The sequence below is a fragment of the Piliocolobus tephrosceles genome, chromosome 7 (genome assembly GCF_002776525.5).
Source record: "Piliocolobus tephrosceles isolate RC106 chromosome 7, ASM277652v3, whole genome shotgun sequence".
In the NCBI taxonomy this organism is placed as follows: Eukaryota; Metazoa; Chordata; class Mammalia; order Primates; family Cercopithecidae; genus Piliocolobus; species Piliocolobus tephrosceles.
The window spans coordinates 1251848-1277242 of record NC_045440.1 but is presented as its reverse complement, the minus strand read 5'-3'; the positions used below and the strand labels follow the sequence as shown (position 1 = coordinate 1277242).

General features: G+C 42.5%; 1 protein-coding gene across 2 annotated transcripts in view; it reads right to left on the bottom strand.

Annotated features, from left to right (window-relative positions):
• Positions 1-20122, bottom strand: part of PINX1 (PIN2 (TERF1) interacting telomerase inhibitor 1) — a 69879-nt gene extending 49757 nt beyond the window's left edge. The window contains exons 1-6 of one of the 2 annotated variants that reach the window (XM_023225290.2): positions 19967-20122; positions 16344-16453; positions 14794-14886; positions 13581-13659; positions 8062-8154; positions 1896-1972 (exon numbers count right to left, since the gene is read on the bottom strand). In XM_023225290.2, the coding sequence (XP_023081058.2) occupies positions 1896-1972; positions 8062-8154; positions 13581-13659; positions 14794-14886; positions 16344-16453; positions 19967-19985 (471 nt within the window). In that variant the 5' untranslated portion in view covers positions 19986-20122. The remainder of the gene's footprint in view (positions 1-1895; positions 1973-8061; positions 8155-13580; positions 13660-14793; positions 14887-16343; positions 16454-19966) is intronic. The other variant, XM_023225291.2, reaches the window with a different exon arrangement.
• Between the last annotated feature and the right edge of the window lie 5273 nt (positions 20123-25395).

The following is a 25395-nucleotide window of genomic DNA, read 5'->3' as shown; positions in this document are numbered from 1 at the left end:
AAGCTCCTCAAACACAGGGGGGGTGTCTCACTTTAACATGACTTAGCCACCAGAATCAAGTAACACCACATAGTGCTGAAAATCTCAAGGCACCCAACACAAATAAATTCTCAAACGGAAATCTGCCAGAGGATCAGAAACCTCTGATCTCTTACAACTAACAGCTTCCTGCACCAACCACATAAATTCTCTTAAAGTTCTACAAAAGCCGACAAGTAATATTCCTCCCCGATCTGTTCAATTGTACATTTGCAAAGAAGCTGTCCGGGAGGGCAAAGGCTGGGGGTGGTGGGTGGGTGGCAGGGAGAAGAGAGAGGATCAGCGTGCAGGGATGTGGAAGCACCAGTGCAGAAGGTGCCGTGCGCCCCACGGGGCTGGGGAGATGGGGGTTATCTCAAGGTGTGGGAGGGATGTGGAGTTGATGCAAAGGCTCAGGCTGTGATCGTGGGGTGGGGGCAGCTGTTGGGCAGACCAAAGGAGATGGAGTGCAAGAGGCGCAGGACTGGAATTCCAGTTCTTCCCGAGGACACGGAGACGACGGAGAGAGTCAAGGAGGAGGGGTTGGAGGGGAGGCTGGGATAAGCCAGAGGCCATGTCCTCAGTGAACAAGGAAGAGTGGCCTAGTCCAGGTCTCACGGTGGGCACTGAGGGCAGAGGTGCAACCAGAAGCCAGCCTGTCTGACCATGGCTCTTTCCAGCAGCCCCTTGTGAAGGAGCAGCCAGCCTGGCCCGATGTCAGAGCAGCTCCTCCCTAGTGACCATCGCCTATCCCGTGACTCAGCACAGTCCACGCAGGCACCAAAGCCAGGTATCCTTTCCCAGCCTGCTGCTTCCATCTGCCGAGGGTACAGCGGCAGACAAGCGCTAAGATACCCAGGAATTTAGTCCCCATCTGCACAGGGAATCACCAAACAAGACTTCCAACCACTGGTAATTCTAGACTCTCTAAAAATTATTACTATTAAGAAACAAATATCTACCATCTTAGAAATAAAGATTTCTGTCAGTCTGGAAAAATGCCAGGAATTAATAAACCAAGTCTTCTTTTTTGCTCTGTGGTCACCAAGGGCCCTGGCTAGGAACCAATAAAAGAACATCAGTACAACGTACCAGGTTAGCTGAGTAACAGTGGTCACAACCATATGTTCCAGATTTTCTTAGACAATACCAGTTCTAAGTATTTTTAGCCTGTTATCTTCAGAAATCCGTATTTCAAAATTCTAATATATCTCAAATTATATCCAGGGCTGTATCTTACACTTAAAAACAGCACAAAAAATTCTTTGCAATATTATACAGCCCAATTTAATAATTAGAATGATAAATTATGGACTTCATTCCATTAAGGGTGCAGTTTAGTCACCCCATTCTTTTCTTCTAGTTGTACAGCAAAAATACTGAATAGAGGAAACACCCCATCGAACCCCCTTATAGATGGTGCGGATCTAGCGCTGTCTCAGGTGCTGTTAGAATGGAACAGGCTGGTCCTAGAGAATGAAGGGGACATCCTTCCTCCCACCTCCGTTCCAAAGGGAGTCACGCAGTGTGAGCAGAGCGGACAAAATCCCTCCCACCTCGGCCATGGAAGAGATATTTTCCCCTCCAATTTTAACGGCAATGGGTATTCTTCCCAAGTTTAATCTAGTTCTCACACCAAAACCAAAAGAACAAAAGCCAAAAACCAGAGAACACTTATTCTTTTTTTTAAGATTCCTTATAAAACATGATCTACCCACTAATATTAGTAAAAGGATCATATCTAGGCTGTGTACCAAGCCTCCGAAGTGTTTGGGAACCTTTGTCGGAAAAGTAGGAGTCCTAGATAAACAGTCCCATACACAGGTGAAAATCAGACAGTACTACAGCGGAACACAGACACTTTCTGGGCTTTATACCTCGAGAGTCTTCTTACTCTGTCTTTTCCCAAAAATGCAGTCAAGATCTGTTTTGCTCCGAGATGACAGATCCTTCCCTAGAAAAACAAGGTGATGCTTTCAGTGAGACCGCTCTTCCTACAAGAAGGAGCACAGACATGAGTTATGCGGCACCTCAAAGGAAAATGGCTTTTGGGAAAGAAATAAACAACTTTGTAACTACTGACTTTCTTTTTTTTTTTTTTTTTTAAGACGGAGTCTCTCTCTGTCACCCAGGCTGGGGCGCAGTGGCCGGATCTCGGCTCACTGCAAGCTCCGCCTCCCGGGTTTATGCCATTCTCCTGCCTCGGCCTTCTGAGTTGCTGGGACTACAGGCGCCGCCACCTCACCCGCTGGTTTTTTTCGATTTTTTAGTAGAGACGGGGTTTCACCATGTTAGCCAGGATGGTCTCGATCTGCTGACCTCGTGATCCGCCCGTCTTGGCCTCCCAAAGTGCTGGGATTTCTACCCACTGTTTCATTACAACTCTTCCATTAGTAAACAAAATTAATTAAATTTTAAAAACAAGTAAATGTTTTAGAACCAGAACTCTTGACATTCACTTAATTATAGAAACAACCCAGAGCATCCTGACTGCAAGGAAAGCTCAATTCTACAGCTCACTCTACTCCCGCTATGCCCTCAAGGTGCAATTCCTGGGTCTCTGGGTTCCTCATTTAAAAATAGATCTCATTTGCTTCAGAGATATGAGCTACTTAAAGATTATGAAATGCAGATTAAAAAATACTACTAGACACATAGCTTCAACTCCACATACGCACATGAATGAGAATGTATCATATTTGACATATGGGAGCTTAATAATTAACTCAACAAACAAACATTTTAAAAGAATATATGTAAATAAAAAATACGGTGTAAGGGGGACAGGGTTTCAGATTTTTCTTCTTAAAATGTTCTTTACTGCTCTAGCTATATTGTCTCTAAATAAAAGGCTACATAGGGAGAGCAGGAAACTAAATGGCTCTATGGTTCTTATTTAAAACACTAAACTCTTTAATTTCAAACCCACGAACCAACTAATTTAAAATTCACTTCTTTGGAATTTCCACTTCTACCCGATCATCCTCTGTGAGCAGTCGGCCAGATCTATTCCCATTTGTCACCTGCACGGTAAATGCATTGTAAAATGTAACTACTCCATGTAAAGGCTTGAGGCTGTGGGCGAGGCAGGTTCTGGGTCAGACACAGGAATGTGAGTTTCACACTGGAAGCTGAGTTCCACCGTCACAGACTCACTCGTCTTCTTGGTTTCCTGTAGCACACTGACTTGGCAAAGTAATGTCATGACCCAGAAGGTTCTAGTTCACTGACTATCACTGGGGCACTTAAATATGACATTGCTCAGTGACTCCGTGAAATTAAAAACACAAAACACCCTTTAATTTAATGCAAAACCAGGTGCCAAAGCCAGTTTCCAAGGCAGCAGTACCAGATGAAGTGGCCCAGGCGGTATGACCTGTTCCTCCCGGGAGGGCAGGCTCCCTGGGCTCTGCCTGCTGCTCTCCTTCCTATCTGAGCTTGACACTAAGCCCTCCTGCTTCTTTATGATTAAATAGGACCTACACAAAAAGACCCAAGGGAAAACCTACTGAAGAATAGACAATGCACATCACAGTGCGGAAAATGAACCGGGAAAGTGGGGAAGAAAACTAGTTGTAGCGGGAAGAGGTGGACAAACTCATCGGAGGTGTAGAGATGTCCTCACAGCTTTACTGCCAGCACAGCCCATTTTCCAATGCAAAGCACAATTTGTACTTCAGAAAAGGCAGCTGTACTCAATTCAAAATGTGTACTGGCCATCTATCCCTAACCTATCCTCTGGAATACAGACACTCGAGAAAATGCAAGTTAAGATCTCTTTTACAGGAATTCGACTAAAAGGAATGCTGGAGGGATTAAGGAAGAGAGGGTACATGCAAGATCACAATTCTAAAATACGATGTCAAAAGACAAACACGCAGAGATTCAAAACAGATCTGAAAGTCAATGGGGAAACTGTCAAGCTGGCAGAGACAGTAAGCTATACCAATGAAGGTGCAACTGTGTCTAAAGTTTTGATGATGGATTCTTTTATCAGAAATTTTTATCCTTTAGCAAAGTTCACTTAAATAAGTGTAGAAACCAGGATGGTTACAGGCTTTGCTCTGGATTTGATCTGGAAAACAAGAACACAGAGAAGAAAGAAGAGTCAGAGACCAGTGGAAAGGAATATAAAAAATGGATAAAAAGGTGAAGACGGAAGTGACCTTGAGATTGTTACTAATTAATGGTCCTGATGGAAAGCTTATAAACACTAGGAAATTATGGCCACTTTTGAATAAATACCACAAATTTAAAAAGTATTTAAAAAGCTTATTTGTTTCAATTCTGAATTATGGTCAAATCATACAAAATACTGTTGATAAACTTAGAGAAAATGACAATTAAGAAAACTGAATAGGAAACAGATCTATCTGGATTTGGTTCATCTATTAGTCTTCAATGCATGACATCTGCAGAACCAGTAAGAAAGGCCTCTGAGAGTCAGACTGCAAGTTCCTGCAAGGATGAGCAGGTGCTTTCATGAAGTACGCTCTACTTAGGATCGTTTTGGCTGTTGTCTAATAATCATGATCATCAGTTTCCCAGTCTATCAGAGTAGCTACTGGGAAGGGAGGAAAATTACTGCTAGAGTCAGACACATTTACAATACCAAGATGTCCACATGGGAGGCAACGAAAACTTTTATAGACACGAGAACTTAGGAATCAAGATGATCTGGAAACAGTTTAGCAATAACCCAACAAGCTGTATTAGAACTGAGGCTCAAAAAACCAACTCTATGGAAAAGCAGAGTTGAGCTGCCGAGAGTAAAGAAGCGAAGGGCAAGGAATATGTTTGCTAAAATAAAAAACACTTAGGGTTTATATAGGTAGCTTCGATTGTTCAGAAAATTCATTTTCATTCTTCAGTCAAGAAGGACAAATAAAATGAAATACTTTTATTTTTTTTAACTGCAAACACACAGACTGGCAGTCAGCCAAGGGCAGAAGGTACGGGTAACTCCACTAAAAGCCGCCGTAAACCAGGAAAGTGGGAAGAGTCAGTGTGGGTGACACAGGTCGGACCCTAATAACCAAGAATAAGAGTCAGAATTTTCAAAAAGCCTACAAGGTGGTACGTGATATTTGTTTAAATGTCAAAAGACTCAGAAGAGGAAACTGAATGCTCCTCACCACCGGTGTGCGACTGAGGGGCGGGGCTGACTGCGCTGTGAATACCAATTCTGTGTTTCCCGACCAGGAAGCTGAGCACCTGAACACGCGTTAGGCATGTCGTTTCCTTGTTTAAGAAGCACATAAAATAGCCCAGACTCTCACAGGAATAAGAAGTCTGCAAGATTCCCAGGATAAAGCTGCACAATTACAGTTTATGCAACTTTCATCCAATGACTGCATAACTGAGGGGAAGAAGCACTGCTCTCCTGCCAACATCTCACCATCCAGTCAGAAAACCTCAAAAATGGCTTTGTGTCGATTGACATTTTCCCCTCTGCATGTATAGCCTCTATGTGCAGAGACATCTTTTGAATTTAAAAAAAAAAACTCACAAACCAAGCTGGAGTTGGGCTTTTAAATCAGTATGGATAAAACCGACTTTTAAAATTATACAATAGATTATCTCAAGTTAGATGATAAACTCAGGACCAGGGAAAGGAATAATTATGTATCAGAACTAAAAAGATATAACCAGCCAGGTGCAGTGGCTCCCACCTGTAGTCCCATCACTTTGGGAGGCTAAGGCAGGAGGATCACTTGAGCCCAGAAGGTCAAGTCTGCAGTGAGCTGAGATTGTGCCTCTGTGCTCCAGTCTGGGCAACAGAGTGAGATCCTGTCTCAAAATAAAAATCAAAATAATGATATAGCCAATATCTAGGCAGTAGCTCTTACCAAACTATGTAAAATTCCATCTTCCTGTTTGATTTCCTGGACCATACATGAGTGACGGTATGAATCATCCTCATCAACTAAGTGAATGAGTTACTGCCATGACACGCATGCCCACTGGTTAAAATCTTTATGATCTATAATGCTGAAAAAGCAAAACTTCCAGAAATGGGTCACTGCTTATAAATCCTAAAACAGAACCTACCTTAGAACTTAATAGCCACTTACAAATGTATCCACATTTTACAAAAGAGGAAACTGAGTCTGAAGGGAAATGGGTAGGTGACTTGTCTGAGCGAGTAATGGCCAGAGTCAGATTTTCTGTGATCTAAGATAGTGCACCCTAGAGGAAACTTTAAAATAAGCTTGCACCGAGGACTGAAAAGCTAGATGGTAAACCATTCTTTTCTTCACTCCCTGGACTTTTGCTTCCTTCTCTCTTTCCTACATAGGCCCAGTCTGCGTGTCGTTCCCATCTCCACTCCAGCTACTCCCTGCAGTCTGACAATAGATCCGGGACTCTTTCTGTTCTGCGTACTGACTCCCCCTTCTTCCCAGGCAAGGCTAATAGATACAGAAAACGAAGGCACGAGTCACCCAGCAGTCTGACAGGGTCACCCAGCAAAGGAGTGGCTTAACTAGAAATAGAAAGCAGATGCTCCCGGCATCCATTAGATTAAAGCAGATTACAGAAGCTTATCCCAGCCTCAGCAAATGCTTCAGATGAAATCATGCATGCAGTCTGGCACCAAAGGAAAATCAGAAGATTCTACCTGTAAAAGTGAAAGCGTAAAATGCTGCCACACCATCCGAAAGTTACAGCTCACTGAGTTTCATTAATTTGCTCTGCAACAGCACCTTCTGTGATCTTGCTTTTTTCTACAGTCTAATGAAAACAGAAGTGCTATTTCAGGGATTGAGTATGAAGGGAGCATTTACCCTCTCCTCAAAAGGACTGAGGGCCAACGAAGCCTATATTCTGATCCATAGCAGGCTGGGGTGGAGAAGAACCCCAGTCAGAAGGGATACAGGTGACAGCCAAGAAAGTTCCGCGTGAGAGAAAGGAAGGATGAAGCGGAAGAACCACGGCTGCTGACGAGAGAAGGGAGGCTCAGCCTCTCCCTGCACACAAGCCCCGATCCACTCAGCTCTGCCACGGCCTCTCACCTCAACCAAACCCAGTTCTTACTTTTGGGCTCCTGGCCCCAAATGAAAAACATCATCAATACTTCAAAGTAGTGGGAATTCCAGCTCCCACTGCTATCCAGGCTGGTTCTACAAGTTAAGAGCTTCCCAGCAATGCCCTGATATGCATGACATTCACAGAAGACCAAAGCAAAGAGATGTGCTTTTCCTGGCCTATCGAGGTAACACACATCCAACCTCCCAGGGAAGAACCATCAGTAGAGACTAGATATGACAGTATCAGCAGCATCATCACGCTTCTTAGGTATACTAGGTAATAAGTAGGTTTCTAATTCATGATACTGTTCTACAGGCAAACAACTGGAGAGTTGATGCTATTAAGTTAAATTGTTTCTTTCCAGTGCAAGACCGCCACCTAGTGGCTGAAGAGGACAACCGCATGCACAAATGATTTCACATACTAGGAAGGGGCTGGGGAGGTGGTGATGAAGGAATAGGGATTCTCAGCCAGTTCTCAAACGGCTTTCTACCCAACTCGGCAATGACCACGGACTGCCTACGCTGTAAATGGATAAATCACGTGGAATAAAGGGTCAACCAGGGAGTGTGCTTTATCACACTGCAGGTCTCAACATAGAGCATCATTCTCTAACTTGGCATATTAAGAGCTATCTAACACCAACACTCAGCTGTGAAAAAACAAATGCAGCTAAAAATGTTGGGCAAGAAATAAAAATTATTTTCTGACCTAGCTACATAAAGTCCCTTTTTCCTCTAAATATAAGCTGATTCCATTTTTTAGCTCAGCCACAGGACTTGTTCCCAGTTTAAAGCCTAACCTGGATCCCATCTCAGATCTCTCAGATCTGAATTCTAACAGGATCCTCAGGCACACCACAGTGAATGCGAAGACTCCAGCACCGTTTCAGAGCAATTCAGTCAGGCTGTCCATAAAGCATGAAGTCACTGCTGACCAAGAGCTAAAATGCTTCAAGCAACTCAGGACAAATACACAGATTTCAACAACAAGTAAAGAAATGCTTAATCTTACCTTTTGTGAATTTCATATAGTGAACACGGTTTTTGGAGATTTTGGACTTTTCCTCAAGGCTAAAAGACTTCTTTTCCTTCTTGTCTGAGGAATCTTAAAAAAAAGATGAAAAAAAATACATTAAAGTCTTTGTAATCCAATCTCATTTATTCTCCTAACAGTGGATAGTCTTTAAAGAACATTTTAGGAACCATATCATTTATGATTGAATTCTTTCATTTATTTGCTCTGCAATAGCACCCTTCTGCTGGATCTGTTTTCTTTCTACCGGTCAAATGATCAGAAATATTTCCTTAATTTGCATCCTATGGATCAGGCCAAGCTGCCCTCCAGAAATTTAGAAAATCCTTGAGGAAGAAATGAAAACTTGTGTTCACACAAAAACCTAGACACAAATGTTCATATTAGCCTTATTCATCAGCAAAATACTGAAATCACCCCCAAGTCCTTCAACGTGTGAATATGCATGAACAGCTGAGCAACCCCTGGGCCATCCTTGCAGTGGAATACCACTCCACGGTGAAGAGGGGCGGCCGCTGCCACTGCAACGGCCAGGACGAACTCCAGGGTGTTGTGTTAGTCAAAGAGGTCCATCTAGAAAAACACCTCATATGACTCCATCTACCGAACATTCTCGACATGATAAAACTATATAGAGAGAGGACAGATGAATGGTTTCTCAGGGATAAGGATAAAGGTACAGTGAGTAGAAATACAAAGATGAAGCATGAGGTTGCTGTGCCGTGGTGGCCAATCCTGTATCTTCACCGTCGTGGGTGCTGCATGAATCTACACTTGTGATAAAATTGCACGGAACCATACACCCATGTACAAATGACTGGAGGCCAAAAAAAATGATGAAAACTGGATAAGGTTTGTGGTGCAGTTAACAGTAACACCAAGTGCCAACTTCCTGGTTTCGAAAAGCCACAGTAATATGTCTCTCCACCCTGAGAGAACAGGGGAAAGACGTTCAGGACTCTTTGTATCATTTTGCGAATTCCTACAAGCTTGTAATTATTTCAAAAGAAAAAGTTATTTAAAAAAGTGAATAGAGGTAAGACAGGTTAAATGATCATCTAAATACAGATCAGAAATGACGATTAGGTGACATGTGACGGAGCAGCACTGGCTCCGAGCCACCTCCTCAGGGTTTCGGGGAGGACCACTGGCAAGGCAAAAGGAGCAGGAACGCACCACTGAGGAAGACATCCGAGTGGGAACTCCTTTGACAGAAAGGAAAATGTGAGCCAGAAAGTAGTCCCTTGTCCGAACTATCAGAGCAGGTTGATCTGGGGTTAGAGTCAATTATAAATTAGCTAGCCACCCGCATTCTCTCACCTGTATCTGCTTGTCAAGTTCAGATAGAAGAGTGCCACCGAAACAGATCACAGGTACAAGAGAGACTAAATTTTCCTATAGTTTTAAGAACATTCAGCTATGAGGTTAGAGAAACTGGAAAAAAAAGCGGCCGGGCGCGGTGGCTCACGCCTGTAACCCCAGCACTTTGGGAGGCCGAGGCAGGCGGATCATGAGATCAGGAGATTGAGACCATTCTGGCTAACACGGTGAAACCCTGTCTCTACTAAAAATACAAAAAATTAGCTGGACGTGGTGGCGGGTGCCCGTAGTCCCAGCTACTCAGGAGGCTGAGGCAGGAGAATGGTATGAACCCGGGAGGCAGAGGTTGCAGTGAGCCGAGATCGCGCCACTGCACTCCAGCCTGGGTGACAGAGCGAGACTCCGTCTCAAAAAAAAAAATAGAAAAAGAAAAAAACTCCAACAAACCAACCATCTTCAGAGGATATAAGAGAAGCTGGGAAAAAAGAAACTCTCACCCTAATACTGGCGCGAAACAAGCACGTGTCCATTCAACAGCATGTGACTGCACTGAAGTCCCTCCCAGGAGTGACTTATTTCAAAGGTGAAATGGGAACTATACAGCAGGCTCGGAAGAACGTGAAGGCAGATGTTCCACACTTGAGGCAAAGCCCAGCACGGGTTCATTATTTCCACAAGCTGAAATATTCTCTTCTGCAGCCACTTCCCAGGGACAGCTTGGATTTTTTTTGCAAAGACATCCTACTAGTAAATTCTTCTCCTTTGTACTTCATATGGCACATAACATTTTCAATGCTGATGTTCCAATCACAGATCACAGAGGAAGTTATCAGCTTAAAGTGGCTCCTACCAACTGCAAGTGTATGAGGGACTAGGCGCTGGACTGGAGGCCTTCCATGAATTCTTGGATTTCCTTCCCACAGCCACTCCATAAGAGAGCTGCTGTGATGCCTGAACTCACCACAGAGCACGACACTGATAACGCACACCCAGGAAACCACCGCGATGGGACCCATGCCCAGAAAGACACGACTGAGAGGCCACATCCTGAATCACCACACTGTGCCCTCACAGAGCAGCTCTCAGCCTTGAGAGGACAGAAGAATGACCTGGGGGGCGTCTCTACCTTCTCAGTATGCAGGTATCAAGAAGGATGTGTGAGCACCGCCAGGCCTTGAGGAATCACTTTCTATCTATTTGTTCACGTGCACTCATGCCTGAAACTGCTCAGAGTCTGAGTTATACGCCAATCTCGTCGTCCTTTCCCAGGTGCCCCCTCCCACTTTACAAAGGAAAGGCACAACTTTCCTCTTACTGGGATCAGTGAGGGACAAGCGAAAAACTGGTGTCAAAGCAGCAATCAAAGCAGCTTGCCTAGCCCCCACACCCTACGCCAACCCAGCTCGTCAGGAGATACACTGCTAAAGAGGTGTGTTTAATAAGCATTCATTAAAATTTATAACAGATCCGCTAATTTTACTAACTGTAAACTGCTAATCATGAGGGCAGGTACAGTAGCTCACACCTGTAATCCCAGCACCTTGAGAGGCCGAGGCAGGTGGATCACGAGGTCAGGAGTTTGAGACCAGCCTGACCAACATGGTGAAACCCCCGTCTCTACTAAAAATACAAAAATTAGCCAGGAGTGGTGGCATGTGCCTGTAATCCCAGTTACTCAGGAGGCTGAGGCAGGAAAATCGCCTGAACCTGGGAGGTGGAGGTTGCAGTGAGCCAAGATTGTGCCACTGCACTCCAGCCTGAGCCACAAAGCAAGACTCCATCTCAAAAAAAAAAAAAAGAGAGAGAAAACCCTAGATTCCTTATCGAAATCCTTCAGAGTAAAGTAAATTTTCCAGCCTTAATCGTGGTTTATGGCTCTAGACTTGCCAGCCACACTATCAGGAGGCTTTCAGTGCTAAGTACCTCTCCTTGCTTTCCTCAGATGTTATAATGCATTTAGTCCTCACAACAACCTTCCAACAATGATACTACTGCTTCCATTTGACCAAAGAGGAAATCGAAGTACAGCCATGTTCAGCAATTTACCCAAGGTCATGCAAATGAAGAGTCAGACCAGGATTAAAATCCAGGCAGTCTGACTCTGGTGTTTGTCTCTAAACCACTACATCCTATTTAATCTCCAAGTCTTATACGGTCATGCTTACATTCTTTTTTTTTTTTCCTTTTTTTTTAAGATGGAGTTTTACTCTTGTTGCCCAGGCTGGAGTGCAGTGGTGCGATCTCGCCTCACCGCAACCTCTGCCTCCCGGGTTCAAGCAATTCTCCTGCCTCAGCCTCCAAGCAGCTGGGACTACAGGCACGTACCACCACGCCTGGCTAATTTTGTATTTTTAGTAGAGACGGCGTTTCTCCATGTTGGTCACGCTGGTCTCGAACTCCCGACCTCAGGTGATCTGCTTGCCTCAGCCTCCCAAAGTGCTGGGATTACATCATGCCCAGCCAAGCTTACATTCTTATCTGTATTTCTACTGAGTTCAAGTGTGATCATAAATATCAAGATGTTTTCTGTGTATAATTAGTAAGGAATAGTGTCCTTGAACTTTACTACTTCATAGATCCTGCATTTCCTAATATGAGTCACTCAGTATTTTCAGAAAACATTTTCCTTATCTTTTTCTTCTGCTAATAAATTATTGTCCTTCATATTAGGACCACACACAGAACTGTTAGGATATTTCAAAATCATGGATTGGATGATGGATAAGGAAAACTGTCCAAGTTATACATTCCAACAAAAAGTTCAATCTGGTTAGAAAAAGTACCAACAAAGCACCTTTCCCTTCATGCTTTTGGGCTCACTTCCACACACAGCACTGCAATAAACCTTCCTATGCTTAGATGTGTGCTGTGATTTTACCAGGTAATTACCAGCATATTCTGCTAAGTACATCCAACCAGGACTGTGCCTGATACCTCTGCAGATCCTCACACCTAAACTGGTACCGAGCACACAGTTCAATAAATATTTGCTGAACTCAAGTCTAATTCATTATTTCACTCCACAAAATTCTCTTTCAATCTATCACATATCTTTTGATTATTCACACATGATACACAATAGGTTGTTTATAAACTAGAATGTTTATAAAAATGCTTGCAGATTACAACAAAATCCAATTAAAAATGGGCAAAGTACTTAAATAGACATTTCTTCAAAAAAGATATAAAAATGGCCAATAAGCAGATGAAAAGATGCTTAATATCGGTCATTAGGGAAATGGAAATCCAAATCACAGCGAGACATCATCTCACACCCATTAGGATGGCTACTATCAAAAATATGAAAGATAATTATTGGCAAGGATATGGAGAAATTGGAAATCTTATGCACTATTGATGTAGTCACTATAGAAAACACTATGGCAGCTCCTCAAAAAGTTAAAAATAGAACTACTATATGATCCAACAATCCACTCCTGGGCATTACCCAAAGGAAAGGACATCAGCATGTTGCAGAGGTGCCGGCAAACCCACGTTCAGTGTAGCACCATTCACAACAGCCAAGATATGGAATAAAAATAAGTGTCCACCAACACATGAACGGGCAGGAGACATGTGGTGCATTCATGTGGTGCATACACACCATGGAATATTATTTACCCTTACGAAAGAATGAGCGTTTTCCATTTGAGGCAACATGGGTGAGCTTGGAGGACACCAAGTGAAATAAGCCAGGCACAGATAAATATCGCACCTTCTCATTCACATGAAAAAGCTAAAAGAGTTGAGCTCATTAAAGTAGATAGCAGAATAGTGGTTATTAGAGCTAGGTAAGGAGAACAGCTAGGTGGGAATGGCTAAATATTGGCTAATGGATATAAAAGTCCCACTAGATAAGAGGAAAAAGCTCTAGTGTTCTATAGCACTGTAGGGTGACTATAGTAAATAATATTTTATTGTATATTTTCAAATAGCTAGAAGAATAGATTTCAAATGCTCCCAACACAAAGAAATAATAAATGTCTGAGGTGATGTGTATGCTAATTGTGCTGATGAACACAACACATGTGTACATTACAAACTGTGCACAGGTATTGATGTACCACACTGTACTCAATAAATATATAGAATTGTATCCATTAAAAATAATAAAAGCAAAAAACAAAAAGTAGATAAACATATTTTCACTGACAGCTTATGTCATCCAATTTCCCTACCTGCGGTTTCCTGCCCATGGCAAGTGTTCAGTTCAGCCAGAAGCTGGTTAAAATCATCCTGATGGGCAATCCAGTTGTCCTGAAAATATCAAAGAAATGAATGAGAGGTAAGCCTGTAGTTTACTTACACTGACTGAGATGATATATTTTAGAATCAAGGAAATCCAGTGGTTAAGAAATTTTAAATGTTTTACCAAAATACTATTTGATAAATTTAAGTGGATTCAAGAAATAATATAAAGTTAAAATGCTCTTTATCCAGGTCAGTATTAAAAAGTGGCTTCCTGGAAGCTTAAGGCCTGATTTCAAAAGTGAATGACTATCAATCAAGTCAATCTATAGTGAAGAATCAACAGGCAATGTGTGTGCTAAATGTTAAAGTAAAACACAATGAAATTGTTTTTTTCTCACTAGGGGAAATTCCATAGTTCACAGGACAAGAACCATGAGAGACACAGAAATGCTCTTCTTTGCTCAGTAGAAATTAAAATATTCTGATTACTTGCATCAACTCCAATTTTACAAAACTCTTGAGGAAGGGGAGGAGGAAGGACCTCAAGTTCCCTGAATCAATGAGCATCCATTTGTAAGGTGGTTACCTAATAAGTTCATTATTTTATAAGAGAATGAAGATCTCCCAAACCAGTGGGAAGCAGGGTTTCAATGTAGGAATCTGCCTAATCACATTCTTATGCATTTTTAAGAATACTTAAGGTAAAGCAATACGGAATAGGTTTACTGGGGAATGCTTCTTCTAAGAAAATAAGTATATCTGTGTTATCTCTCCCTCAACAACTACATTTGAAATCAACCTTATATAAACTCTTTCTTTAGTGGCTAAAAATTTTAGCTCCGCCAATCCACTACTCAGAGATACTGAACTAACCAAAGTAATTCAATTTACCTAAAGTAATTCTCCAGATTTCCTACCAGATTCTGTTGGCTGCAAAAACTGAGGAAGAAAACTTCCAGTTTAGATACTTTGCAAAAGGGAACAATGATACTAAAAATGAAAAGCACGGTAGGCCACGGACTTCGAATTACAGTGCCACGCATTCAAAGTGTCAGTGTTCAAGAGGAAATGTGAATAAAATGAAATGCTGCACCAACAGTCAGAAACAGATGAATCAATCAACTGACTGGACTAAAATTTTAGATTTATAAGACTAAAGTCAATTATGCAAAGACACCCAGGAGGCACACTGCTGCTCACTTCATGATTGATGGTAGCTCCGAGTCCCAGGTGGTTATTTTTCACTTGAACTTTAATATGATCTGTAGCTCCTTGCTCCTGAGCCCCTAAACCCTGTGGAGATTAAACACAAAGAGAGTTAGAACATGCCTCTCACTGATACTCAGAAGCAGAGCACTGCTACAAAACTCACAGATGCCCATGGCAGGTGTTCTGAATTGATGATTCTCTCCATTAAATACTTTCACAAAACAACACAGGGGAGGACTCTAAGTCCTCTGTACCAATCAGCACTTATCTGTAAGATTTTCCAGGTAAGGGAAGATCAAGTGCAAAGACCCTGGGTGGGAAAAACTCAGTGTACTGGGAAACCTCAGAGGCACCCGGTGGCTTCCGCAAACGAAGGAATGAAGGAAATAGGATGATGAGGGGACTAGATCTCACATAACCTATGGGAGGAATTTGGATTTTATTTTAAATACAATGGAAAACCACTGGTCTTTTAAGAATGACATGATCTAATTTCCATATTTTAAAAGATAATTTTGGCTGCTGTATAGCAAATGGGCCAGAAGAGAAAAAGGAGAGAGGAAGGGAGGCAGTTGAGAGTCTAACGAGTCAATGAGTGCAACTGATGACGGTGGCTGAAGCAGAGCACTGCCCTGCATGGAGAAGAATGATGACTGGGGGTGCAGGAGGTGAGAGGGTGGAGGAACCAAGCATGACTCTCAGTTTTCTGGCTTGTGTAAGTGGCAGATGGTACCACGTATGAAAAATGGGGAAAACGTGGGAAAAATATATTTGGGGGAATCAAGAGTTTTATAATAGAAATGATACCCTTGAGATGCTTACTCAAGTGGAAATACCAAGTAGGCTATTTAATTTACAAATCTAGAACTCAGAGGACAGAACTGGACTAGATACAGAAAAATGACAGTTCCCAGACTTTAGTTAATCCAAAGTGTTGCAAGGGAATGAATGAGATCACCGGAGCAGAGTGCAAAAAAGGGCCTGAGGTTGAGCCTCAAGGAGCTCTAATAATCAAAAGTCTACAGAAAGAACAGATAGCAATGAATTTAGGAGTGGCAAGTGAGGTTAAAAGGAAGAACAGAAGAGACAACAGTACTGTGGAGGCCAAGACAGAAGTATTTCAAGGAGAGTAGTCAATTACATCCAGCACCACTGAGGAGTGAAATAATATGAGAACAAAACAAGGCCCCACTGGATTGGCACTTAAAGATCACTAACAACCTCAACAAGAACCATTTAAGTATAGAGATATCAGCAGAAGCTCTACTGGAGTCACGAACAAATGGAAAGAGAAAAAAGCATGCAGCCCTAGTTGCACAATCTACAAAAGATGCTAAGCATGGCAGCTTAAATGATAGACAGTTGACACTTATGTTCAATCCTAACTTATCATCATAAGGTCACAACAATTTTTGATTTTGGATCAAAATCACTTACTGATCCAAAGCATAAGTTTCTTCCAGTCTCCTAAGAAGGAAGTTTTCCCCTAATTTCTAATCTCTTTTCATAGCTCAGATTTTTTCTGCTTTTCTCCAAAATACCTTTCCTTTAGACCACCCCATCTTCTCTAGCATCCTCTGGCCAAACTTGGAATCGTCATTACTCCAGGCAGTGTTCTGAGGATCCACAGCCCACTTCTGCTTCCGCCGACCTAGAAACGAAAAAGCATCTCATCAGCAATGCACTACCTTTCAGACCTGGAAAATACCACACAAACATACACATGCATAACTTTGTGTATTTTATGTATGTTTGTAAAATATGACATACATTACAATACAGAAATTAATTCAACCCTCAATAGAATGTTAACAGACTGGATCATTTATCCTGGTTTCCCTAATAAATGTACATTCTAGACATATAAGTTGACCTCTTAAGATCAAAATTGAAATATTCCCTCATAATGTGGCAAAGCAAATACTCAATACACTGGAGCTGCGCCTTCCATACTCCACCATCAGCACAACTGAAAGCACCTGTGGACACCAGCGTCCTCATCACCATCAGCAGTGGTACGGGCAGCAGTTACAGCTTCCACTGCCATGCGTTACTACATACAAAATAATACGCAATACCAAGGATGCACTTAAAATAATAAATGCCAACTGTTCAACCTGAGACTTGCTCCAAACGCTGTACATAATAAAGATTCACAGTAGCCCAACGAGGGTGGACAGTACCATCGTCACTGGCAGATATGAAAATCTGAGGCTTAGAGAAAGAAATCTGCCCAACATCCCCAAGCAAAACCCAGACCCTTTAAACCAACCTTGGTCCTACTGACTTCAAAGCTTATGTTCTTAATCCACAACACAGAATAGTCCTTACACTCTTGGGGAGAGTCAACTGCACCCTCCACACATGTGACCTACAGAAAATAACGACTCTATCCCTCTCACAGAGATGCCCGGAAGCCCTCTGACTCCCCTTTGACCTCCTAGCATCACTTACCTGTTTCTTAACATCCACTGTATTAGAGCTATTGACATCCACCTTTCGGGTTTCCCATTAGACCATCATGTCCTTAGGGCTCATATTCATGTATTTTTTCTGAGGCTTCATTGTAAGAAATAAAAAAATCACTGCGCCTACAGCAGGCACTCAATAAATATGTGAATGGAATAAATGAATAAACATGAAGAATGGAAACAGGGAAGAAAGGAGGAAAGAAGAGGGAGAGGAAAGAAGGAAGGAGTATAACCGAATTAAGGGAACTGCTTTGAATCTCATCAAAGCAACTTTTTTTAATGCATATAAATTACTGATCATTATGAACTCAAGTTTATCACTGTAGTTTTAAGGAAAATTATGGCAAAAATAAAGAACTCCAAAGGTTCAAAGAACAAGAATATGACACCCAAAAGTAGACTGTGGCCAATGAGAGGACTGAGACTCAGTTATATGTTAAAAGAGTATACTCCTACGATAGGCTTTCGCTGCGCTTAAATTCTAACATAGGTTGTAGTTCCTTATGTAAAGACTCAAGTACGGAGGCCTCCTCAGGCCAAATTTAATTCAGTGTAACAATTCGCTCCTTCTGATCAACCTCTGAATTTTGAGAAATTGTTTAAAACTTCTGCTCCTGGCTCTCGAGACTCAACACGCCCTTTAGAGTAAGTGGGACCCTAGCATAAGTCATGTGGTATTGAGCTGTTGTGTGGATGGTTTTTATTGGATTTGCCCAAAAGTATCCCGACAGATCCATTTACATATAACTGAGTCTCAATCCTTTACAGCAGCTGAGCAGCAATCACAGGCAGCCAGCTGATTCAAATAAGGCAAATCAGAGCGGTAACGCTAACCAGTTGTCTCTACCTCACTTCCGTTTACTGTCCATAAATATGGCCTGACAGCATAGGCGTGGAGTTCTGCAGCCAGCTGATTCAAATAAGGCAAATCAGAGCGGTAATGCTAACCAGTTGTCTCTGTAGCTCACTTCCGTTTACTGTCCATAAATACGGCCTGACAGCATAGGCGTGGAGTTCTGCAGCCAGCTGATTCAAATAAGGCAAATCAGAGCGGTAACGCTAACCAGTTGTCTCTGTAGCTCACTTCCGTTTACTGTCCATAAATACGGCCTGACAGCATAGGCTTGGAGTTCTTATAACCTGTTCTAGTTCTGAAGGTTGCCTAGTTCTTGAATCATTCTTTGCTCAATCAAACTGTTTAATTTGTCTAAGGTTTTTCTTCTTAACAACACCAATTCTAAATATCTAATTACAGAAGATGCTATACCCATTTGGCAAATTATGAAAAAAAAACACAAAATGTTACATATTATAATGACAAGGATTTGACAATTTGGAATAACGTTGGGAAAGGAGAACTGAAAACACTCTCTTGAAATCATGCAATCTGAATGATGGATGTCTACAAATAGCATTTTACACCTCTATACTTCAGATTTTTCCAACTATGTTCATGTTCACCATCTCATTGATTTAAAGCCACCTGGAGATAAAGATAGTAAGAGAAGATTTTAGTGGCCTCACAAACACCGATCAAAGGAACAGACATAAATGAACAGCAGAATTAGGGCCAAAGTCGCCAAGTGCATGCTGAATTGAGCAAACATCAAATACGAAAACCAGAAGAGATCTTTGCTATCTAGGCTCTAATCCTGACTCCTCATTTTTTACCGGTGAAAAAATAGAACCCACGGGTTCAGTCTAAAACATACTCATTTCTATGGGTCTCCGCTGGTCTTACTGGCAAGAATATAAATATACAGAGATAACTGGATCAATTTTGCCATTTTCTAGCTCAATGACTAGGGGCAAATTATTTTCCTTTTAACGTCAATTTCTGCCCCTGTAAAACCGGGATGGTGACTGACCCATTTTGTTTTGTGCTCCTAGTCCTCCATCCTCTTAGAAAAGAGAGTGCTAACAGCATTTATTTCACAAAATCCCTGCGCTGGTCTGATTGATCTGTTAAATAAGCTGTTTCTGTTCATTGCTCCCTATACAACGCACAAGGACCCGCTTTTCAAGATCAAAGCACGACTGCCATCTGGTGGCAAGCGACCTTAGCTGCAGGCACAACTCAGAAGTTCAGCAGCCTCTCCAGAGACAGGGGTTTCACCGGCTCCACAAAGTGAAGGTAAATGTCAAAGGTAAACAGGCAGGACCGGGCGCTGTGGCCAACAAGATCAAAAACGCCGATCTCATTTAGAATTATGCATTAGCCCTGCACTCCTAAGTGGCTGACGTCCCGTATTTGAGACTTCTAACTCCTTTGCTTTTCTTTTTCTGGGTCCAAGACATCTTGGACAATGTGATTACAGTTTGAAGTGATCCTTCTGCTCAACCTACTCTTTTTAACCTGAGGAAGCTGAGGTCCGGGTCCCCACAAAGGACGGCGGCGGGGCCAGTCCCGGGACCCGGTGTTCTGACCCACTTCGCGCGCGCCCCAGGGTGACTGTGAGGAAAGCGTCTCCGGGAGACACTCGCGGTCTTTCTCACTAGCAGACCCGCGGCCAATTTTCGGGGAGCTCTGCGGCGAGCAGGACAAGCAGAGCCAGGCTCGGCTCCCCGGTCCCCCGACCCCATGCGCCAGGCGCGCCTGGAACCCGCGCTCCCAGTCACTCGGGACTGCCGTGCGGGTCACCCAAGCATCTTCACCGACGCGCCCGGGTCGGGCCTCTGCTTCCGACACTCACGCTCAGCCAGCATGGACATGTCGGAGAGCCTGTGATACCGCGGCCTCTGGAGCTGGGTGACTGCGGCCACTGGGCGGGCAGGAGACTCCAGGAGAATCCGGACGAGCGTAACTCCCTCGCAGGCTGACTGCTGCGGACGGGGCGCGTGCTGGTGACGTCAGTGGCGCGCGACTCGCTCCTCGAGCACGCGGCGGTGATAGGGCGGAGCAGGGCGGGGCAACCTGGGGCGGTGACCGGACAACCAGGGGCTGAGGGGGCGGTGGCCGCCCGGCGGGAGGTGGAGAAAGGAGTACGTATTCGCTCATTGGCTGGAGGGAGTGTGCGTACTAAGTGATTGGATGTGAGTAAAGCCCGCCTGGGCGTGTCTGCCGCGGAGCACGCGCTCACGTGGGTTACCTGTAGGGTCTCCACCAGGAAGCCGTAGGTACCCAAGGAGGGTAGTGGAAAGACGTGACTTGCCCTCAAGCAGCTCAGCCTCACGGGGAAAAGAAATGTGTAAAGAGCTGAAGTTTGGGTCATCAATGTTGTATGGACAAGGAGTTTGAAAAACTTGGCTGGAGGGGAGGACTTTGTACTGTATTGTCCCATCTCTTCTTCATACCCTACCTGCTTTCTGAGATAAACAGATGGATGATGGATGGATGGATGGATGGACGGATGGATGGATGGATAGATAGATAGATAGATAGATAATAGATAGATAAGATAGATATATAGGTAGATATTAGATACCAGATAGATAGATAGATATTAGATACTAGATAGATAGATAGATAATTAGATACCAGAAGATAGATCTGCTATCTATCGGTTTTTGTGTGGGACTAGATAGATAGATAGATAATTAGATACCAGATAGATAGATAGATATTAGATACCAGAAGATAGGTCTGCTATCTATTTATCGGTTTTTGTGTGGGACCCGATAGATAGATAGATAGATAGATAGATGATAGATAGATAGATGATAGGTAGATATTAGATACCAGAAGATAGATCTGCTATCTATCGGTTTTTGTGTGGGACCCAAACTTAAACAGGTAACTAGTTCTGGGGAAAATAGTATCTCTTTAAATAATGATATGCCTTCAACAAGGCAAAGATTTTATTTATTTTCTCCACCACAGTGCACACATTGGAACGTTGCCTTTATCATATCCATTTCTATATTCGTACCAGCACCTCGCAAAATGATGTGAGTTTGGTAAGGCTCCATAAATGTTTGCAATATTTAATTAAAGTGTCCCTGTCTCCAGGAGAGTTCTACTGAGATCCTAGCGATAACACTTTTAAGTATGGTAGACACATGTTTTTGGATGAGTGACTCTCCAGTAAACTTCGGGTGACAGTGCACACAGAAGCCTTTCCTACATAAAAGGAAGGTAAAAAGAGACAACTCGGATGCCAAGAAAAGCAACTGAAGGACTAGATTCTTGTTTACAATGAAATTCTCCCTTTAACTAGGAATCTGTACGAAAAAGGTAAACTCTAGTTTCTTAAAAGTTAGAAGAAACACAAAAGGATGCTTATAGCTATCAGTGAATACTCAGGGATGAGGGGAGGCGAGTGAATGGAATCTTCCCAGCCAAGGCAGGGAAACTGTGATGTTGTGACATCTGGAACAAGGTTAAAAGTAGGGCGTTGGACTCAGGTAGGCAGGATCACAAAAATCTTAGGATAATTAGCAGATATATTTGATTATGCCAGAGAGAGTGGAAGGTAGATATATAGAATGAAGAACACTGAATTGGTCGGGAAATCAGTGTATTTCAAGCACCTCCTGTGTTGGTGTATTATTTCAGAAAGGTGATTTTGTCTCTAAGATGGTCAGAAAGTTGATTTTGTCTCTAAGATGGTCAGAAAGATTGAAGCAGACATTTATGGCCTGTTGCCATGGTTCAGGTGGTAAATGGTTGAGTTATCGTTGGATCTTGTGTTACAATGAGGTGTCTCCTGGAAATGCTCAGTTAGAGGCCACAGAGGAATATTGTAGAAAGGACTCTGCCTTTTGGTGAATGCAGGATGGTTTCCAAATTTTGTTTCAACCCCAGCATTCTGTATGGCTGTGAAATATTAATGGAGATCATCTACTGAAAAAGAATATTATTAAGTTTGGGATTTTAAAAAAATTACAGAATCTTGTTTGTATTTTAAATGGCCAGCTGGGAGTGGAAATTGCATTTGTGAAAAGAAGGTGATCCAATGTAACCCATTCCATCTTGTCCTTCAGTCTCTTAGCAGGCTCCCTTGGGCAATGCTTCACAAACCTGACTGTGCATGCCAGTCACCCAGAGATCATGTTAAAATGCACATCTGGTTGAGCACGCCTAGTCTGAGATTCTGCCTTTTTTTGTTGTTTTTTTTTTTTAAGACAGGGCCTCACTGTGTTGCCCATGCTGAAGCGTAATTATATAACCATGGCTCACTGCAGCCTCCACCTCTCTGACTTAAGCAATCCTCCCACCTGAGTGTCCTGGGTAGCTATGACTACGGGCATGTGCCACAACATCCAGCTAAATTTTTTTATTTTTATTTTTTGTAGAGATAGGATCCTCCTATGTTTCCCAGGCTGGTCTCAAATTCCTGGGCTAAAGTAATCCTTCCACCTCAGCTCCCAAAGTTTCAGGATTACAGGCGTCAGCCAGATTCTGCATTTCTAACAAGTTCTAAAGATGTGGATACCAATGTTCCACAGACCTTTCTTTGCATAACGGTCCATGACATGAGCAAAGGTATGAATGGACTCAAGCGTAAAGTAGGTTCTCTTTTTTTTTTTTTTTTTTTCCTACTCAGGTAGTTGGTTCTCCCAAGTACTTAGTTCTGCTGGTGTAGCCAGAAAACAGCTAAACAATAGATAAACACTCATTAATTTATCTGTTGTTTGGCTGCTTTCTGGCTACACCAGCAAAACTAAGTACTTGGGAGAGACTATGTGGCCCCCAAAACCTAATATATTTACTGTCTGATCCTTTAAGAAAACTTTCGCTGGCCCCTGAATTAATTTCAAAAACATAATGCTCAGTGGAAGAAGTACATGGTATATGATTCCATTTATATGAAATTCTAGAATAGGCAACACTAATCAGGCATGTAGGACAGATTTGAGTGATCCAGGCCAGAAGCCATTCTGTACAACAGAAAAAGCCAGAAGATGTACAAAGAGAAGAAGACTGAGATAATGAGGGTCAGGTCTCCCAAAGGCAGGGCATCAGAGGGAACACTTATTCACTAGCAGCTTCTGCTGAGGCACTGGAGAGGCCCTGGGGCCCCAGCAAACTTGCCTTCAGAGCCTGGCTACACTCTTGGTCCTTCACTCCCTGTGAAGTCCAATTATTTATCTTTTTTCCTCCCTTGGTTCATTTAGCTGAGAATCATATTTCCTTTTCATACTTCTAATATACTTCCCATTACATAAGGTAAGCCAAGTGAGTGTTGGTTTTTACAAGCAGAAAAGCGAAATACACATGAGAAAGTGCTTAAGATACATAAAGAGGAAATAAATCTCTAGGACACCAAGTTGTACCAATGGTTTGATCATTCATAGTTCATTTAATATCAGTAATTAAAAAATACATATTAAAGTCTAAAAGGTAATACTCTAATTCTTAACTGAAAACCATTTCTAGTTGGTAAGGTTATGAGTATTGTTTGATCTTCCTAATGCTTTTTTTTTTTTTTGGTACATTTTTCTTCTGGAAGTAAGTCATATTTTCCTGCATCTTTCACACCTGGTAACCTTTTTATTTTACATCTGACATTGTGAGTGTTACTTTATTGGGGGCTGAAGGCTTTTGTATTCCTTTAAATATTTTGTTCTGGGATACATTCCCCTTGGGGAAAATGTGGCCTTTGCAAGCCTTTTGTGTAAGCTTTGCTAGATGGGCCCACAATCGTCTTTAAGTTTAGTTATAATCTGGTCCCACTATTAAAGCAGCACCCTATCGAAGATTCTGCTTGATGCTCCATGTGTTTAGAAATTATTTCCACTGGGGACACGCAAATTGCTTTTGGCTCTGTGCGAGCTCTGGGGATTTTTCTGCCTGCTTGTCTCTGGTGGTTCTTTCCCACTAGTTTCCTCCAGTGCAAGTGCTGCTAAATCTTCATTTGAAGACTTGAGGAGACCCTTCTGCAAATATCTGGAGTTTCCCTTGGTATAGTTCTCTTCTCTCTGACACTCGGCCCCAAGAATCCTAGATTTCTAGGATTTTTGTCCCCTAGCTCAGTGAGACCTCCAGGTTCTGTCTGAGTTCCTTCTCCCTGTGCTACAGCCTGTAAACTCTTCAGGCCAGAAATGAGGGCTATCAAAGGGCTCACCTCCTTTATTACCAAATTGTTAGAATTGCAGTTCTTCACTGCCTTTTGCTCAATGTCTCAAAACCATTGTTTTGTCTATTTTTCCCAGCTTTGTGGTGAAGATGAAAGGGTAAATCCAGTTTCTTTACTCCATCATGGCCGGAAGCAGAAATTCCTAATACTCTTTGACTATTTCAAATGATCTACAATTTGTATACTAGCTGTGAGTACTTACAAAAGTCAAGTATTCAAAAAGTGGAATCATTCTATCTGTCACTGGCAAATTAGAACTGTAAAGGGTTTAAGTCAACAAACCAAATTTTGCCTTTAAATTGAAACCACCTTTGCAAAAATTGTCACAGTGAGAAGATTATGACAAGGAAAGAGACCTGACCTAACCAACTCCATCTTGCCTTTCATCTCCAGGTTGCCCGTGTTCATTCCTGGGGGTAGGCTGAACTAACTTTGGGAGGAATTTAGTTTATAGCTTAATTTTAAAACATGAATGCTAACAGCCCCTCCCTGAAACAGCCCCACCATGGCTCAGGTGTAATGCAGCCAGAGGCCACAAGACTACAAACGTCCCTATTTGCTCCTATAGATAACATTACTATTATAAAACCTAAGGTTGGTATTTTATAATAGACCAAAACATTCTGCATTCTGATGGATCCACTGGAGCCACCCAGGCCAGTAAACTGGCTCATCTGGTCTTGTGGCCCCCCACCCAAGAAGTGGCTCATGTGAGAGGAGAGCTTCAACTACCTATGATTTTATCCCCAACCCAACCAATCAGCACTCCCCATTCCCTAGCCCCCTGCCTGCCAAACTATTGTATAAAAATTTCAGTATCTGAATTTTTGGGACAGCTTATTTGAGTAATAATAAAACTCCAGTCTCCCATTTAGCTGGCTCTGTATGTATTAAACCTTCTATTGCAATTCCCCTGTCTTGATAAACCAGGTCTACCTGGGTAGCCTGCAAGAGAAACCGATCAGGCAGTTACAGAATCAATTTTTTTTTTTTCAGTGATGACAAATAAACCTGAAATGACCTGATGCAGAAAAATAAAATATCATGTGCTCTGAACGACTGCTGCTGAAAAAAAAGAAAACTAAACATTTGAAAGAGCATCT